The sequence below is a fragment of the Lates calcarifer genome, linkage group LG24, assembly GCF_001640805.2.
Source record: "Lates calcarifer isolate ASB-BC8 linkage group LG24, TLL_Latcal_v3, whole genome shotgun sequence".
In the NCBI taxonomy this organism is placed as follows: Eukaryota; Metazoa; Chordata; class Actinopteri; family Centropomidae; genus Lates; species Lates calcarifer.
This window is the reverse complement of record NC_066856.1, coordinates 10329780-10347389: the sequence shown is the minus strand read 5'-3', so window position 1 is coordinate 10347389 and position 17610 is coordinate 10329780. Positions and strand designations below refer to the sequence as shown.

At 38.8% G+C, this 17610-nt stretch overlaps 3 protein-coding genes across 6 annotated transcripts in view; 1 reads left to right on the top strand and 2 right to left on the bottom strand.

Moving 5' to 3' along the window:
• The window catches only part of dok6 (docking protein 6), a 44327-nt gene extending 36121 nt beyond the window's left edge, over nucleotides 1-8206 (top strand). Inside the window, exon 8 of the mRNA XM_018673999.2 lies at nucleotides 5345-8206. Within this exon, the coding sequence (XP_018529515.1) occupies nucleotides 5345-5499 (155 nt within the window). The 3' untranslated portion in view covers nucleotides 5500-8206. The remainder of the gene's footprint in view (nucleotides 1-5344) is intronic.
• A 456-nt stretch (nucleotides 8207-8662) lies between these two features.
• Nucleotides 8663-14100, bottom strand: cd226 (CD226 molecule). 4 transcript variants are annotated; one of them, XR_001960687.2, is made up of 7 exons: nucleotides 13800-13992; nucleotides 12703-13026; nucleotides 12054-12434; nucleotides 11496-11598; nucleotides 11344-11384; nucleotides 10683-10737; nucleotides 8917-8953 (listed from the first exon to the last, which is right to left on the bottom strand). XR_001960687.2 is itself a non-coding variant. In XM_018674000.2 (6 exons), exons 1-6 carry the CDS (start codon nucleotides 13861-13863, stop codon nucleotides 8927-8929), a joined length of 954 nt encoding a protein of 317 aa, XP_018529516.1. In that variant the 5' UTR covers nucleotides 13864-13972; the 3' UTR covers nucleotides 8663-8926. The 4 variants fall into 4 exon arrangements, 3 of the variants coding, with proteins under 3 accessions (XP_018529516.1, XP_018529519.1, XP_018529518.1); XM_018674000.2 differs by lacking the exon at nucleotides 11344-11384 and having other exon boundaries at nucleotides 8663-8953; nucleotides 13800-13972; XM_018674003.2 differs by lacking the exons at nucleotides 8917-8953; nucleotides 11344-11384 and adding an exon at nucleotides 8960-9992 and having other exon boundaries at nucleotides 13800-14100.
• Nucleotides 14101-14960: 860 nt separating this feature from the next.
• Nucleotides 14961-17610, bottom strand: part of rttn (rotatin) — a 30328-nt gene continuing 27678 nt past the window's right edge. Inside the window, 4 exon segments of the mRNA XM_018674004.2 lie at nucleotides 14961-15132; nucleotides 15235-15304; nucleotides 15622-15725; nucleotides 17004-17274. Coding sequence (XP_018529520.1) covers nucleotides 15053-15132; nucleotides 15235-15304; nucleotides 15622-15725; nucleotides 17004-17274 — 525 coding nt within the window. The 3' untranslated portion in view covers nucleotides 14961-15052.

Sequence of the window (17610 nt, the reverse complement as noted above, 5' to 3'; positions counted from 1 at the left end):
AAATGTATGTGTAAGTGAAGGAGAGAGAGAGAGATAAATGCCACCCCAAGTACATTAATATTGTAGTAGGTTCTTTATAGGCTCAGCACTGTATGTCCTTTTGTGGACTTAATGTACACGTACACGTAAGAAAGAGTGCGTGTGTTTGTGTGTGTGTGCTAATGTGTAGATGTAGACCAGAGGCAGAAAGGTGATTAGAGAGCTGATGAGATTATGCTCTGTCCATGGTATTAGTTGATTAGTAGACTTATCTAAGGATTATAGGCCTTTTGGCTTTCACTGATAGAGCAAAACAGAAAGCCAGGCAAAGATGAAAGTCGCTCTGACGTCGTAATTTTCTTTTGAAAAGCGAAGGCTGGATTTTTTTCATTATCATTTAATTGTGGCCTGATAAGCTTAAAAGCAAAATGCGAGTCTTCCATTCCAAACATCAACATGTATTTAACTCATATACACTAAACAGAGAAGCTTCCACCTCAGGGTCATTATTTATAGGCCCAGTCTCTGTAAACTCTCCTTTTTAAACTCTTCCTCTCCAAACTCTGGTGAGCAGAGGGAGCTTCTCTCTCATCCATCACCCTGGCATCTTCACTGGTCCTCCCACACTTTTCTCTGTGTGCCTGTCCGATTCGGAACAACCCTCCACCTTCTCAGTGCTCATACACATTCAGAGCTACCATTATGTCCCCTCCTTTCCCATGAATAAATTGAATGCATCAGTGTGTTTGAGGACACAGCGAAAGGTCTCGTCAGACAAGAGGGACGACAAGGTGATTCTAGGGAGTGACAGGAGTTTAACGCCTGTTGTGACACGGGATGTTTGGACTGCGAAAGACATGTCAGGAAAACCTCACAGGCGTCAGGTGCTGGTGCTGCTTTTAAGCCACGCAAGCCATTCTTGGAGTCATATGCAATAATTGCATTGATTTTTCATTGGCTGAAGGTCTCCACCTCCCTGAAGCTCTTTTACATCTTACGTGCTGCACATAAGACAGGCTCTTAACACAATGGTTCCCAGACTTCATTCTTTCATGCGGCCCTGTCAGATGAATTTAAGTAGGCTACCCCTTAATTTTAACAATTGATTCAACTATTAATTTTTAAAAAGTGGATATGTGACAATATTGTTTTCATACAGCTGTCAGTTTGGTCAAGTTTACATCTGCACTGCCACCACTCAGAGTGGCAAAAGCCAGACATTTTAACCCGTGATTCCATACTTTTAGATATCTATTTCAAGTGACTTTTAGCAGTTTATTTTACCTGCTTATTACATTTAGTTAACTTTTTCAACTATTTATCCATTATCTAAATTAACTATGTATCAATTACACTTGACTATTTCTTTTATCCATTAATTTTAGCTAACTATCTATCATTCATCCCTTACTACTACTTATTTTTAGCTATTTCAACCATTTATCCATTACCTTTAAATAGATTTTCTGTTTAAATCCTATCCGTTTACTTAACTGAACCTTGTATTCACTACTTCAATTCCATTTGTCCATTAGCTAACTGTTCAGACTACTATGCATGATTGCTAACTGGGTTTTAAGCATATATATTGTAGTTTTCAGGTGAACAGCTGACTCAATGTAGATATATTTTGATATATCTTGATTTAATTCCTATTTTGTTGAAGTAGTTGAGGTAGCTACTCTGTAGTATTTCTCAGTTGTACCTGGAAACTGTAGAAATAACCTCTCGGATACAAGTACACAATTGGGAATCACTGTCTTAGTATAATAACACTAGAAAAAACAAAACAAAATACACCTTGTCTTTAGGTACATGTACATGTTACACACATGCACAGAGGTTATAGCTGTTTAGAAAATCATTTCTCAGTAGTAATGATACTATTAGTACATGGAAAAGTGATTTTGTGCAAATAGAGGTAAGAAATCAGGAATTTGGACCATGATGCCTGGCTGCGTTGCTTGGCTATATCACTGCGTGCATGATGAATATCCAATCAGCACAGTCAATTTGCTGAGTCATGCTCGGGTTGCTTTCAAATACCCTGCGGGTGCAAGGGAATAATTAAGGAACACAGTTTCCTGTCCCGTTGAGGTTTATTCACCTATTTGTTTATTTCTTTGCCTCAGTTAATGGGGGACCTGGCAAGTGAAGTAATGTAACTCCTTTATTTTTTATATATTTCACATCTGCTTTTTATTTAGCTGGAAACGTCTCAGAAGATCCCAGAAGCCTTGTTTGCCATAATTGAAACTAGTAATTGTCAAATGTGTTTTGTTTAAAAGAAACAGAGGGATGTGGTGTAGGGAAAAAAAAAAAAACACTCAGCCTTGATCATCTTGCTATACGAAAAAAAAAAATCAGCCCCCAAAGAATTCACCTTTTTAATAATAGATGTTTTAATCTCCAGAAACTATACACTTAGACAATACTTTCTACTACCTTCCACCTCTACTCTCCTAATGTTATTCACTCTTTTGCATTTCAGTGAAACTGCTGTGTTCTCTGAGTTTGCTGATGCATAGAAATAAGTGCACTTTAAAGTTTTCGCCTTGAAAAAGCAAGGCGCCACGCCTGTCAGAAATGGTTCAATTACCAGCTCTAATATTGGAATGGAAAAGGGACAAGAATGCTTGTATTTTTTCTTGGACCCATTTTTATGTAATTTTTTTTGCCATTTTACACACACACACTTTCTCTCTCTCTCTCTTTCTCTCTCTCTCTCTGCATTTCATTGTGCTCCACAGTTTAGTGCTGTAGCATTAGCAATTCTAATGGAATGGAGCGCTGTTCTTAGTTTGATCGGTTGGGAGTGATACGAGGAGATTTTACAGAGAGGGAGCAAGTATCAAAGGCACAGGGACAAGATGATAGGAGAACAGGATGATAACACTATTTTATCTGCAACAGGCGACATGGAATATAGTATTGATGCAAAAACTGAATCCCATGAAAAATTCATTACAGACAGGTAAAACTGAGTTCAACTGGTTTGGTCTCTGTCTTTTTGGATGCATGGAAAGTTTTTTTTTTAATCTCAGTCATCAGCATGCATTATTTGAATCCAAATTTAAATGGACTGACCCAATCTTCAGGATGCATCAGATTGATCTTGTATTCTTTCCAGTGCATTGTTGCTCCTGTGAGTGGCTTTCTACACACACACACATAAAACCCCCACAAAGCTACATGTCAGCAGTCTTGCATAATCCAGAGTTTGTGGTACAAGCACCCTCCCTTTCTCTGGTTACAGCTGTTACTAGGATGCCATCTGAGTTATCGCACTGTGAGGAAGGAGGGTGCAGACAGGTGTGTGTGTGTCAACATGCATGCATGAATAGCTGCATGTGTGTCCGGGTCCACCATTCTGTCAGTGTGTGTGTATGTGTGTGTGTGTGTGTGTGTGTGTGTGCCCAGCCCAGCAGCTGCCACCCCAGGCCAGATAGGATGACATGACCTTCCCCGGTAATGAAAAGGCACTGACAAATCACTGTCTGCTTCTCATAGGGATAGGAGAGGAGGAGGGATGCTGACACCATGTCTTCTCTCTCTGTGTTTTTATTATTATTATTTTGTGTGTGTGTGTGCGTGTGTGCAAGTATGTCTACATTTGTGTCTCCTGTCCAAAAGTGTGGCTCTCGTCAGGGGTCTGGCACCGCACAACAAACACCGCTGTTTATGACCAAGGAGATGATGAGATCTGCTTTCACCCTCTCTGTCTGCACTGGGCTCCCTGCCTCTTTTTTTTTCTCAGCCCAAATTGGCCTTGGTTGAGGAGAGGGATTGTCTTGGCAAAGATGTGAAAAGGATATGCCTGGTTGCGCACCAGTCGTTTCAGCAATCTATTAAGTACAGCGGGGAGGGGAGAGAAATGTCCCCCTTTTTTTAACCTGCAGTGTTTTTTTTCCTAGAACATGGACTGAACTGCATTTAAAACCTAAAGCTGGAGTCTTATCTCATTTTTCTTTATTTCAGGGAGTGGTGGAAAGGAAAGACTAGCAGACAGAGGGGTGTTCGTATGTGTGTGTGTATGTGTGTGTGTGTATGACTCACCTGTTATGGCTGGTACTGTTTTGGTCTCATCCTCACACCCACACTGGCCCCTCTGTGCTTCCTCCTGCAAGCTGTTCACACAGGAAAATGCTCTTTCTGTGTTTTCCTGCTCAGTGTCTCTCCTTACTTGTGCATCACTTCTCTTCACTCTTTTTTTTTTTTTTTTTTTAACAGACTCTCTGTGTGGCTCTGACACACACTCACACATAAGCCACTTGACATTGATTGCCAGGCTGACTGGGTCATGTTTTATATTCCACGTCGTGGTGAGTTGGCAGTGCGTCTCATGGTCTGAGCCTGATTCCCTTTGGTGGCATCATGACTGGCGCTGTGAGCTACACACACAAGAGAGGCAGCGTGTGTGTGTGTTCACTATATTATGAATGATTTGCACAACTTAAAATCATATTTGCTAATAAGCATTTCAGCACCAACAGCAGAAGAGAAAATGATCTCTTTGTCAATTTAGTCAGTATGGCCCTGGAAGAAAACAAAGTCAAATTTTAATTTGTTAATCGAATTTCAATTAACCTCTGTGCATGAATTGATTTGAAATGTATGAAATGCACTGATGTGTAGCAACCACTCCTAGTGAGCTGCATATAGTAGGTACTATATATGCCATAGGTTAGAGTTGATTACAGTGTTGTGTTAGGTTTTGCGCCTCCCTAAATATTGATCACTGGCCACTTCCTCCTTGTTGGGTGCATGATCAGCAGCCTGCCAGCCACTTTATCCTCAACCTACCTCAGCGTGCACATCTCCAAACAGCATTCTAATATATTATTAATGGTCTCATAGTTGCACAGAACAGCCCTCCACCCACAAGTATCCATTACTCCCTCTCAGCACAGTTAACCAGTATGCACTGCAGAACAAATTGGTCCAATTAATTTAAATTAAGGTGGAGAGGGAGAGAGAGCAGAGAATGAGAAGACAGCACACAGTCCAAGAGGATGAGACATGAAATGAAGCTGTGTATTTGAGGTGAAAGGTTGATTTTCCCTCACATCCGTTACCACTATACAACTTATAATTGTTATAATTGTATCATCTGAGAACCACCTGCATCAAAGGGCTTTAAAAGATAACTTACCTAAGTGAAGAATGGTAGGATGATCTCTAATCTTCATTTCTTTATAAAGATATCATTAATGACAGTAGCTAAGCAACAGTTATGAGTTTGCTGTGGAAGAAAACAGGACATTTTGTTTAGATGAAAGTCCATTTAGATGAAACAGATGAACTTATTTCATTCCTTTAAAAAAATATATCCTCCACTGACTCTTTCTCCACTTTTTTTCCACAGGAACTGGCCTGACAATGACTTTTATCCCCCGAGCACAGACATTTCCCAGCTTTCTGTCTGACGAGCCAGAACAAGAGGAGAGCCAGCACCAGGAAGAGGCACCATCGCCCTCTAGTGGCTGTGAATCCAGTTGCAGCCTGAGACCCCTTCAATGACAGAGAATTGCTCGACCAAAACTGGACACTTTACCCACTACTGTAGAGAGGATGTAGAAATATGTATAGTGACATGTGTAATATATCATTTCCTGGTGATACTTTAACAATAGTGTCAACTGTAGAGCGAGTGGTACATGAAGACTTGTCCTGAAAAGGATGATGTTGTTCTTTTTGTATGTTGTGTGACAGCAGCAGTAGCTTCAAAGATTGCACCAAAAATCCTTTAAGTGTAGCTTTAAAGTGTTTTATGTTGTCATTTTGTTGTTAAAGCCAGCATGATCCTCCTTTTTTTTAATCACTGCACTACACCTTACAGGAAGATAAAGACACACCAAGGTCTGCTGTAAAACACTGTTAAAAAAAAAAAAAGAGAGACTTTTGTTCTGAAATTGACAATATCACATCAGGCTCATTCCCACAATGTGCAGCCTCAGCGAGCATTCCAAGAAAAAAAAAAAATCCACAATTTTTGACACATAATCCTCCCACTCTTACTGTATTCCACTTTCTCTCAAGAATGTGAAATTGATCAATGCCTTACACAAAAACCGCTTGACTTTGATGGCAGTGATGAATCAGCTAAAGCCCTTAATCAGTTACAACCAGCGAAAGGAAAAAGTCATTCAGAAATGTGCTTCAAGGATATAGGAGTGGACTGCCATGTCAGAAATGATAGAATGCAACCTTCTCACAGCCGTCTCCACTTTAAACGGCCAACCTTACATTACTCTGGCAGTGCAATTTGATATTAATAGCTTCCCGGCTCTTCTCCAGCCTCATATATACAGTATCTGATAACTGGCTCATTAGCAAAAGGAGAGAAGTTGGTGACCTATGAGGCGAGTTGTGCAAGGTAATAAAACTTCATGGAAATTTTTGGCCTTCGGGTATGTCATGTTCACACATGATTAAAACCTAGAAAAAATAGTAACATGAATATATTTCACTGAGAAAATCTGTGCTCAATAAAATACACAAAAAGGCAAAACTCATTAAAGAATTATTTTGACATTTTGGAAAATGCAGCTTATTTACTTTCTTGCCGAGAGTTAGGTGAGAAGACTGATACAACTGTCATGTCAATATGCGAAGTATGAAGCTACAACCAGAATACTGTTAGCTTATCTTAGCATAAAGACTGCAAACAGCTAGCCTGGCTCTGTCCAAAGTACCTGTGAAAGTGCAACTGGTCGTTTTTACAGTTACATTTTTGAACAAATGAGATAATGTGTTCATTGGTGAGCTTTAGAGGTGCTGGTGGATTTTGTCACTGACAGAGCAAAACTAACTGTTTTCCACTGTTTCCACTTTAGTATACAGAATAGAGAGTGATATTAATCCTCTCATTGTTAAGAAAACAAAAAGTGTATTTTCCAAAATGTCAAATTATTCCCTTAATAACAAATAAAATGGCTCATCACAAGCTCATGATTAAAAACACCACAATTTCTGACTCTGAATCTGAAAACAACCTTGTTTTTCTCTTTTCCATCCATTAGCAACAGTATTAGCTAGAGCAAACTTATATTAGAGGTCATTGTCACTACAATAGCCAATATCAACAAGAAAACTATCAAATATTTTCATTAAGCCCATAGCATGTGAGTGAAATGTATCACTGACGGTATGTGACAGCTGTGATGATAATGTTCTCTTCAAGTAAGAAGTGCCTTCCGACACAGACCACAGTGTTAAACCTAACTAAAGTTGCGTCTTTGGGCTTTGAGCTTACCGCTGTGGACAGAATAGTTAGCTCTGTACCTTCAAAACAATTGTGTAGTGTTGTATCACACCTGAGACACAAAACCTAACCAGAGATCTTTTGTAAAGTTGAGAATAACACTTGTTGCCACTGTAAAGCTGACTGATTCATCTTCAAATATTTGTGGTAAAGCTGTCTGTGCTTTTATTTCTGGCAAGAGTGTGAATCTTTCAAATTACAGCAACAACGCTGAAATAAAAAAATGGTTTCCCATGACTCACTCTGAGGCACCAAAAGCGATCCCTCACCATCAAACTTAATCCCTTTTTTGTTGACTTTTTTGTGGATTTTGTTTTCTCTTGGGTTTGTATCTAGAAATACAGTAGATATTAGATTCCTGGAGAAGTGAATATAAATGTACATGCACTTATTTTGTGTTAAAGTTGAATTTTGTCACTTTATTTTGCATATTGTATTTAAGAGAACTTAACGATCATATTAATTTGAGCCTAAAACAAAGTGCCGGTCTTAAAAAAAAGTTGTCAGTCTGCATCACAGAGCCTGTGATGTGAGCACGTAGAGAGACAGTTGACATATCCTGCCACATTTCTGCTCTAGCTGTCTTGAGCCTTACAATAGCTCAAGTGTGGTCAATAAATGAATTTAGAAAAAACATCCGCTACATCTGGAGCATTAGAGCGGTGCTGGCTGAAGTGACTGGAGAAAGTTAGTCGACAGGATCGTTATCATTTGCGATTTTTGTTGTTTATTGTAGCTGCTCACTCGTTTGTAGGTATGATGTGTCATCATATTTTCTGTTCCTGTTACTATACTATACATGTGTTAATATACATGTGTCCACCACATGTTGTATTCTGTTACTGTCAGATTATATGTTAAAAGCACTTTGAATACATTGAGTGTAGGACTACAGTTTTCACTAAATGTACATATGTAATGTTTTTGATGATAAAAAGGTAATAAATTGAATGTTCTATCATGTATCAGCATTTTTCTTTATGTCTTCAGGCATATTGAATAAAAGGTAAGTGAAGAGGAATTTGACTAATGATGAGATTGATAGCACTCGCATGTTCATACAATTAATATGAAGCTACTACTAGGAGTCCATTGGCTTAATTTAGCATAGAAAGTCCCTCCATAAAACAACAAGTTGTTATTTTCACATCTCAGTTTTGTGTGAATTATACAAACAAAATCGAATGTGTTAACTAGAGAGCCTCAGAGGTGCTGGTAGACTGATTTCCTCTACATTCCAACTCATATCAATGAATGTAAATTGAAGAATTTACAGTAACTCTAGTTTCTCAGACAATGGCTTTCATCTTACAGTAAATGGTTTGGTTTCTTAGAAGTAGTTTTCAATCTGTAGTTTCTGTTTCTTTTGATTTAGTTTCCTTTTTTCACACTCCCACAGCACAGGAAAAAAGCGATATATTGGCTATGACACTATGTTTTATTTATACCACAGGGAGTCATTAACAGTCACATCAGTTTCTGTAAAGTTGGTCACATACACAGTATCACAAGCATCACAGTCAAATGTACACTTGCAGCTTCTACTGTTTTTGTCAGGAACAGCAAGATGAAAGAATGAAGGCAATGACTTGTGATTCCAAAACTATATTGTCCCTTTATGTTCCACATTTCTATCTTTGTCCACATTTGTCTTGTTTCCTAGCGGAAAAGCCCGCATATCCATTACTGCCTCTGCCACTGCCTCCATTTCTATGGAGATAAATGAATCGCATTACACATAAACAACACACAGTTTAATAGTACTACCATACAATACTGATTTACAAGAGCATATAGGCAGGCTTAAAATCATAAAAATAAAAATAATAAATACAGCTTGTAAACCTTGTGACAGATAATCATAAAAAATATTTGTTTTTTTTATTACATTTTATAAAACAGAGTAAAAAAACAGAATCCAAACATTCATCAATAAACAGAAGATAGACAAAGTATAAGGAGCTGTAAACTGAAGCACAGGATTAGCTAATTAGAGTTTAGCTTTCAGAGTAAGAGTGTGCTGTAACTAGAACGCAGCCATCCTAGACGAAGAGCCCTTTGGGGAAAGCAACAGTCTCAAGTGATGGTACAGTGCTGAGTGACTGCTTTTCTTTTTCCGTTAGATGATTAGACACCATTGTCAAGCTTTGAATGGAAACCAGGAGGGATGAAAGTAAAAGGAGAGCAATTACACAGGCTTTTGTCAATCGTTTTACTCAGGGGTTAGGGAAGTGAAAAGAATGATTATGCAGGCTTTTTGTCTGCTCTTTCTGTTGGATGGTTACTGTCAGATATTGTTTTGCCCAAAACAAATATTTTCTCATCAGTAATTATGCAGTACATACCACGTTTAATTAAAGGCTGGACCCGACCAAACTTGTCAGCTTCCTGAGACTTACATGAGCACCAGCTTGTTAATGCATTTCAAACTACAGTTTGAATATTACTCAGTGTCAGTGCGATCCCTGCATCTTATTAAAAAACTCAAATAAATTGTACACAGTGCTTGTTTTTGTTCATATTTATGATTTGTGTGTAAAAACCTTAGGGCACACTCATAAAATAATAAAATTTATGCATTCACATTTAGCGGTTCATCATATTTAGGCATATGCTCATAATCATGTGGCTAAAATCTGGTTTTGTGCGATCGCACAGTGTGTAGGTTGGCATACACTGGGCAAGTTTTTATCTGCCTGGACTTCTTTGTAATCTTCGGGCACATGGGGATGTTCTCGTAGAAGTTTGGCTGTGAATATGTGGTAAATCGTGTTAGTATTTGAGGTGTTAGACAAGGACATGTGGCAGGTGATAATGTAAAGACTGATGGTCCAGTCTGTAGTATGCTCTAATAGCATAAAATGACATTGTAACACAGCTGTTATTAAATCATTAAATATGTAGGGCATTTCATTCCATATTATTATACTAAATACAATTATACATTAAATAATTTAATACAGCTTTATTTTCATTAATAATTATAATCAATAAAGAAATAGGCTATAAGGAAATAAGAACAGAACTGAATTATTTGGATGTTTACATCATTCATATCATTGCTACATGTATGTATAATATTACTTTATCAGGTCAGAATGTTACAAATATTAGTTATGTCACACCTTATGTCACATTACCCAACAATTTATAAGAGGAAATTGTATATTCAACCAATTCTTGCTACACATTTTCTACATTTTTATGCTGTACTACATTATCCAAAAGCCATTGCATTGTCAGTTACTTTAAAGCAGCACTGGTTAAGTTTGCAAGTGTAAATTACAATGTATCAGGTTACATGATGATGGGATGTGCTGTATCAAGTAGGTGTAATGGTATTGTAATGTAGTGCATGTCTGATGAGAAGGTTGGGGAGAGTCTTAAAGGAGTCAAGTGTAAAGACGAGAGTGGATATAATGAATAACGTAACACTTACCTGTCGCTGGGATGGGTGCAGTTTGACTCTGTATTCCTCTCTCCTGTTCTTCTTCCTGTGGTGATTATTAGACAAAAGTAAACAATTAGAATGTGAGCTGCTACAAAATACCAAAAATGTGGAATTTTCCATCAGTGGACTATAAGCAAAAGCCTTAATGGAGCAATCTCAGGTGTAAATTCATATTGTGCTACTGATATTCTCTTGAAGACTTTTCTTCTGAAAGTGCTAATTATCAAATACTAGGGTCAAATTTTTAGCTACTATTGGATGGACTGCCATGAAATGTTTGACTAACATTCCTGGTCCTTAGAGGATGAATCCTTCTGATGTTAGTGATTTTCTATAATGCAAATGTCTGGATGTAATGTGGTAAAGACACTGGGCCTCATGTAAGAACATGTGATTCCAAACCTGTGTTTGAATTAAATTATCCAGTATGTTTGACCAAATACCTGTAAAACTAACCACATTCCCATAAACCTCAGCTGCACTTCATCGCTTGCTCTAATTAGCAAATATTAGCATGCTAACTCGCTAAGATGGTGAACATGGTCAGCATTGCACCTGCTTGAAATCAGCATTGCACATGTTAGCATGCTGACGTTAGCATTTCGACCAAAGCAGAGCTGCTGCAGTGGCTGTAGCCTCTTCTACTCACTCAGTTATATCCTATAATGCCACTCAGCCCTGTGTTTAAAGCTGCAAAGATCCAGGCACTTGATGTCAGTGAACAGACAGACCAGTATTTCACAGTCAAGATTAGTTTTGGAGTTTTGTTTGCAAAAGACAGATGACAGTGTGAGATCTTACCTGTGCCTTAATGCTAATATGAGGATGACTATGAATAGAACAAGCCCTGCACTTCCAGCCCCGATGTAAATATACATCATGTACATGGATAGGCTGAATCCACCTGGTTATAGAATGAGAAAAAATGATGAAAAGAGGAGCAAGATGGCTTGAAAACAGTGGTTTTCCTCCCTAAGATCTTTCTTGGGGGGCGGGGGGGGTTGCCTCTGTCAGCAACAGTAGAGATACAGACACACAATATCACCCTGAAGCATAAATGTAGCATACACACACACACACACACACACACACACACACACACACACACTTCTTCCAATCAACGATACTCAGAGACGGGCCAGAGGATGTTGTGGTTTCAGCAGGTGTGAATGCTTGCAAAGCCCATACTGCTGAATATGCGAGACGAGATTAACATCACACGCATTGTTTTATTGTGTTCATTATCTGTCATCAATCACTGTTCTCACAGTTTATCCATAAATCATTTAAGAATGAGAATCAATCATGTAGCTGTTATGTACGTGTATGTTAACTACAGCATGGTGTTTGTCTTTGTACCTGGAGTGGGCACTGTGAGCAGCACAGTGGTGGTCTGCATCCCCGCATCTGTACTGAAGGTACAGCGGTAGAACCCGCTGTCATCCAGCACGACGCCCGTCAGGTGCAGACTGACTTCCAGGCTGTCGGCGCAGCTAACCCTTCCCCTGTCACTGTAGTCCTCGCCCACAAGGCCCCCCTCCACCTTCTTGCACACACCTATGATGCCCCAAGGCTGGCCGTGCGGCATCTTCTCCAAAATGACCTGGTAGACTGTCCCGTTGTGCTCGTGGTTGCAGCTGATGGTCACATTGTTGTCCTGCTCTGCCACCAGCTCTATGTCTGACACGGTCACCTCAGGGGTTGGGTGCTCTGTGATGTTTTCATCTTCGGGGGGCTCGTCTGTAAACAGGGGAAAGTGGAAGACACTCAGGAAACAGTACATCACAGAAGAAAGAAAGAAATCTAAACACGTAATGGAAATGGAAAAATGGTAATCTATTAAGTTTCGTTTCTAACAGCAGAGGTTCAGTGATCTGAGAGAGCTCAAAATTTCTACTTCTTTTCTGAAAATAAAGCCTAATTCCAGATTAACACTTATTTACTTGATAAAGTCAAGCTTTTTTCTTACCAAAAAACAACCAGAGCAATAGTGTGTCAGCTGCCTTACCTAAATCCTCCACCTGAATGTTCCTGGTCCAGGGTCCTTGAGGGAAAGTCTGAACAGAGCAGTGGTAAAGCCCGATATCCTGATGGGTGACATTTCTCATGGAAATACTTCCATCCATAGGCGTGGTCCTCAGGAACTCTATCCTCTCCCTGTAATGGTGAGCGAAGGCCACTCCATACTCTGGATGGAAAACAGCCACTGGATACTTATCTGGCACTTTGGTCCAGGACACCATGCTGAGGTTGCCGTCCCAGGGGCACAAACATTCGAGAACCATTCCTTCCTCCAGTCGAACTGTAACAGCCTCTTTCTGCTGGACAGCAACTGGACAGAGAGTGGATCTGTTAACATGTTTGAATCTTGACCAAAATCTAGGAATCATCACTACAATAAAGTTATACTCATACTCAGATCAAATACAACAATCACCAATTGTTTGTTGGTTTACAATTATGTTTTAGCATTTTCATTTATTTGTTCAGAAACTCTCAACTTGTAAATAATTATGGTTACACCTGTGCAATGTGGCATAAAAATACGTTTTTCCCACAAAAATCCTTTTACTTGAAGATTACCACAGCCATTCATTCACAGCTTTGAGGCCATCCCTCGGGTAATGGTAATTAGGCTAATTCGAGCCAGTACACACAAACACGACTGACAATAGTCGGTGATCAAGCTTCCAAGTTTTCAAAGCCTATTTTCCGAGCTGAATGACGGCTGATTTCAAGTCCAGTGACACTCTTGGGAGCGTTCTGGCAGGTTTGGAATATTAATGTCTCAGAGTATTGCAAAACTTACAATAAGAAGCATTCCTACCATCTTCCCATCTAATTTAACTAAAAAGGAATTGTGGAATAAAGGGTATTTTTAATTACTGCTTATGAATTAAACATGATTTAAAAAAATGAAACATCATCATAGCTAAATTAGACTCACAGTTTCCAATCTATCTTGAAAGACAAGAGTGAACATCACTTTCAACAATGTCAATAAAGGTTTTGTCATTTTAAGGTTATATAATATTTTAAGAGAATAATTTACTAAAAACATGTAATCATAAATAATATATATATATATATATCTTAACTCCATACCTTTAAGAAAAGGGAGAAAGATGAGTACCACAAAGTACCAGTGATCCTTTTGTACAGCTTCCATCTTGCCCCACCAAGGGAGAATGAAAGCTGCATTGATGAGACGAGTGGAGAGGCACCCAAGCTGCACTTCCTGCTAGCTCTCTGGCTGCAGAGAAACACTTGAGCTACTGGGGCACACTTCATGGTAGCCCACTGTTAGCTCATTCCACACAGAGGGGCACTTTATCACTAGGGCTGGGAATGGGAGGCAAGCTTATGGCATAATGCTGCATGGTGGGTTCCATTCTGAAGTTTCTAAATTCTGCTAACGTTGCCCTCAGCTGCCTGAAATTCTGCAAACTATAAGTGCTTTTCATTTTGTGCACAGCTATTTTTAGAACTTTTAACTTTTTTTTAGAACTACATATTTTGGCATTTTAAAATAGAAATTCACAATTAAAGGATATAAATCTTGAATTTAGTTTGTGAGAGATACTGGTCCCCTGACTTATCCTCTAGTGTCACCATGAGGTTTTGACATTTGTGGTACAGGGAGAAATAGCTATTGGATTGATTAAATTAAATTGTGAAATATTCAAGTCACTTTATGACTTTGATGATCCCGACTTTTCCTTTTGTGCTATCATGACGTCAATACGAGTTGTTTTTACTGAAATCTCTCAATTATAGACTTCAATTTTAAATTTCATCTAGTGCCATCATCTGGTTATAATTTCTGTTTATCAATTATACGAAAAACTTTCAGTCTGACTTTCACATCATCCTCAGCTGTAACTTATGTTTGGTGCTAATTATTAGCAAACTTGCTCAAGTAAAATAAGTAAAATAAAACAGTGAACATGGTAAACAATAAACCTGTTAAACATCAACATTTGGACATTTTCATTGAACATGTTAGTATGTGGATGTTAGCAATTATGTTAAAGCGCTGCTGTACTTAAGCCCAGTCTGGCGTATTCACATTAGCATGAGAAAACAACTTTTTCATGTGCCTCCTCATTATTGCGTATGTACTGTGTTGCGATGCCTTTGTGCTGATATCCACCATGCACTGAGTGGGGCTGCCCCTAAAGTGCAAATTTGTTGACCTTTCACCCACAATGGCTGTGACCCACAATAACTGTGTTGAAAGCCACAACAACAACAAACAAGACTAACTAAAATTTACCACTTGGCACTTTAATATCAAAATTAATTACTATTTTATAAGTATAAAACATGATACAAAACCAAAATACACATAAATGCAATCAGTTATTTAGCAGCTGGGAAAGGTTTTCAAGGCACTTCAACAGATAGGTACTCGTAGGCTCCTGCTTGTTCTCTGCATCTGCAAAAAAACAAAAAAGTAAACAATGGGACATTAAAGTATAATGTTCAGATTCATGCCGGGACAGATGCTGAAATTCCCATAAAGTAAATTAATAGATACCCTTCTTAGAGATGGTATGCGCCTTCTCAATTCTCAGTCGAACAGAGGGACACTTCAAAGTGGTCTTTGCCTTTGAGGGAAAATTATGTTAGATTATATTAGAGGGAAAAATTTGATTTTAATTTTATAATCAAGAGATAAATAAGTTTAGCCATCTGTATGTACAAGTACAATGGAGATTTCAGGCAGATTTATTTATGCCTAATAGGCATAGAACCAGCTAGCATGAAGACACCCTGGGATTTCATTTGACATATATCACCAATAAACTCCAATACAAGCCAATAAATGCACAGTCACCAAAATAAACTTTTAGTGCTTGGGTGCATGAGTATGTGTGTGTGTGTGTGTGTGTGTGTGTGTGTGTGTGTGTGTGTGTGTGTGTACCCTTTGATTGTTATGGAGCAAGGCCCAAAGTGCAGAAGCTCCCATACAGCGAGTTTCCATCTCTTTACTTTCCAGACAGCTCAACAGCACCTTCATGGCTTTGTCTGGAGGAGAGATATGCAGATAATCAGAGGCACTCATCAATTGCGAGAGAGCCATCAACTGGCAGAAAAAAAGGGATGTGATATACTCTTTAATTCAGAATGATGAAAGCAGTACCCTTTGAAAGGGCTGCAGTTATGAAAACACAGATTATATTTTAGTATATAAAAAACTGTTAACCTGAGTAACACCACATGCTGAACACAAAAAGATTTTTTGTTTTAGCACATTGTCATTATCTGGGTCGCACTTTCAAACCTCACAGCCACACTGGTTTAACTTTTTTTCACACATTCACATAGAAATGTAACAGTTGCAATGTGGCATTCTCAAACATTTATTGTAAGATGATTGATTCAACATGTACAGGAAATATGATCTTTCCACAGGAAACAAAAATAATGTTGCTACAGAGTCCGCCCACCTGGGCCCACAACTCCCACCTGCAGCTTGCATTGCATGGGGGTACACAATCTGTCTTTTAGCTGTCTCTTCGACTTCCTCTCCTTTCTACATCCACACATCTTACAATCATTCATCTTCAGACACTGAACACCTGCTGCATTCTTCTGCTTACCTAAATTTAAATCTGACTTCTGAAACAGGGTTGATACTAAACTCACGACATGGTACTCTTTTTCTGTCATGATTATTTTTAATGGCTAGTTGCTGATGATTAATTGTTTGCTGTTCTAAATCCATTTTAGAGACATCTCCTGCACAAGAAATAAAAAAAAAAAAATGTGTTGTGAGTGATTTTTTAAACACTGGAGGGAACAAAGACACCAAAACAAACTGTCAGGAACACAGCTTTGATATACATACTGTGCTTCTGGGTAATCAATAAAAGTGCCTAAAATCAGTTTAGAGATTTAACTGTTAATCTGATGTTAGAGCAAGAGTTTGACGCTTTGGTAAATACACTTGTTTGCTTTCTTGCAGAGTTACAGTAGATGAGAAGATCGATGGCTCTTACATCTGTGCTTTAAAAAGAGAGCCGGAGACAGGACATGGTTAGCTTAGCATAAACAGTGAAAGCAGGGGAAAACAGGTAGCCTGCTTAGAGTACAAAGAGAGTGTTATTGATCTTCTCATCTAGCTTGTGGCAAGAAATCAAATGTGTTTCCCAAAACTATTTGTTTAATATCAAATATTACAATTTTGTTTTTCTGTGTTCAATCTGAGTGATTGCAAAACACCTCATATATGAAATGGTGTTTTTATCTAATGATGAAAAAACACTGTTATACATCAAAAATAGGTCTGCTTTCTTTTCATACCATTGGCAATGACGTGTGGTTTGTTGGCAGGGCAGAAGCAGAGGTTGTGAAGGGTGAGCAGCGCGGGGCGCCGGTGCGGTGCTAGATCTGCCAGCAGTTCCAAGGCTCCGCTCACCCTAAGTATACTCTGCTGGGTGTCTTCCGCGAACGAGAGACTGACCAGCAGCCTCAGCCACAGGCCCAGCAGGCTCACACCACCACCTGCAGATGTGGCTTTAACACCACCTGCTTTGGGCACCGGCACTGACAGGAAGCCTTGCAAGAAATTATTCTGAGAATGACAGAAAAGGAAGACAAAACTTTCAGTGTCACGCGAACATATTATTAAGAACTATTCCTCAGATTTGAAAATGATTCCCCAGCTTGCAAAGTATAATTGTGAACATAACTGTGAGGGCAACATTTTTGGCAGGCTAAGTATGAGGGAAGTTTACTTCATATGTAACAGGTCATTATATAGCTCACTTTAGCTAAATAAAGAATTAGCTCATCTGAACAAGTGTATATTAAGGGATAAAAACAAATACTAGGTACGAGGTAAAACAAAGTACTGTTTTACTAATTACATCTTTTTATTTGACTTAGAAATTAGACACTTGTCTTGCCC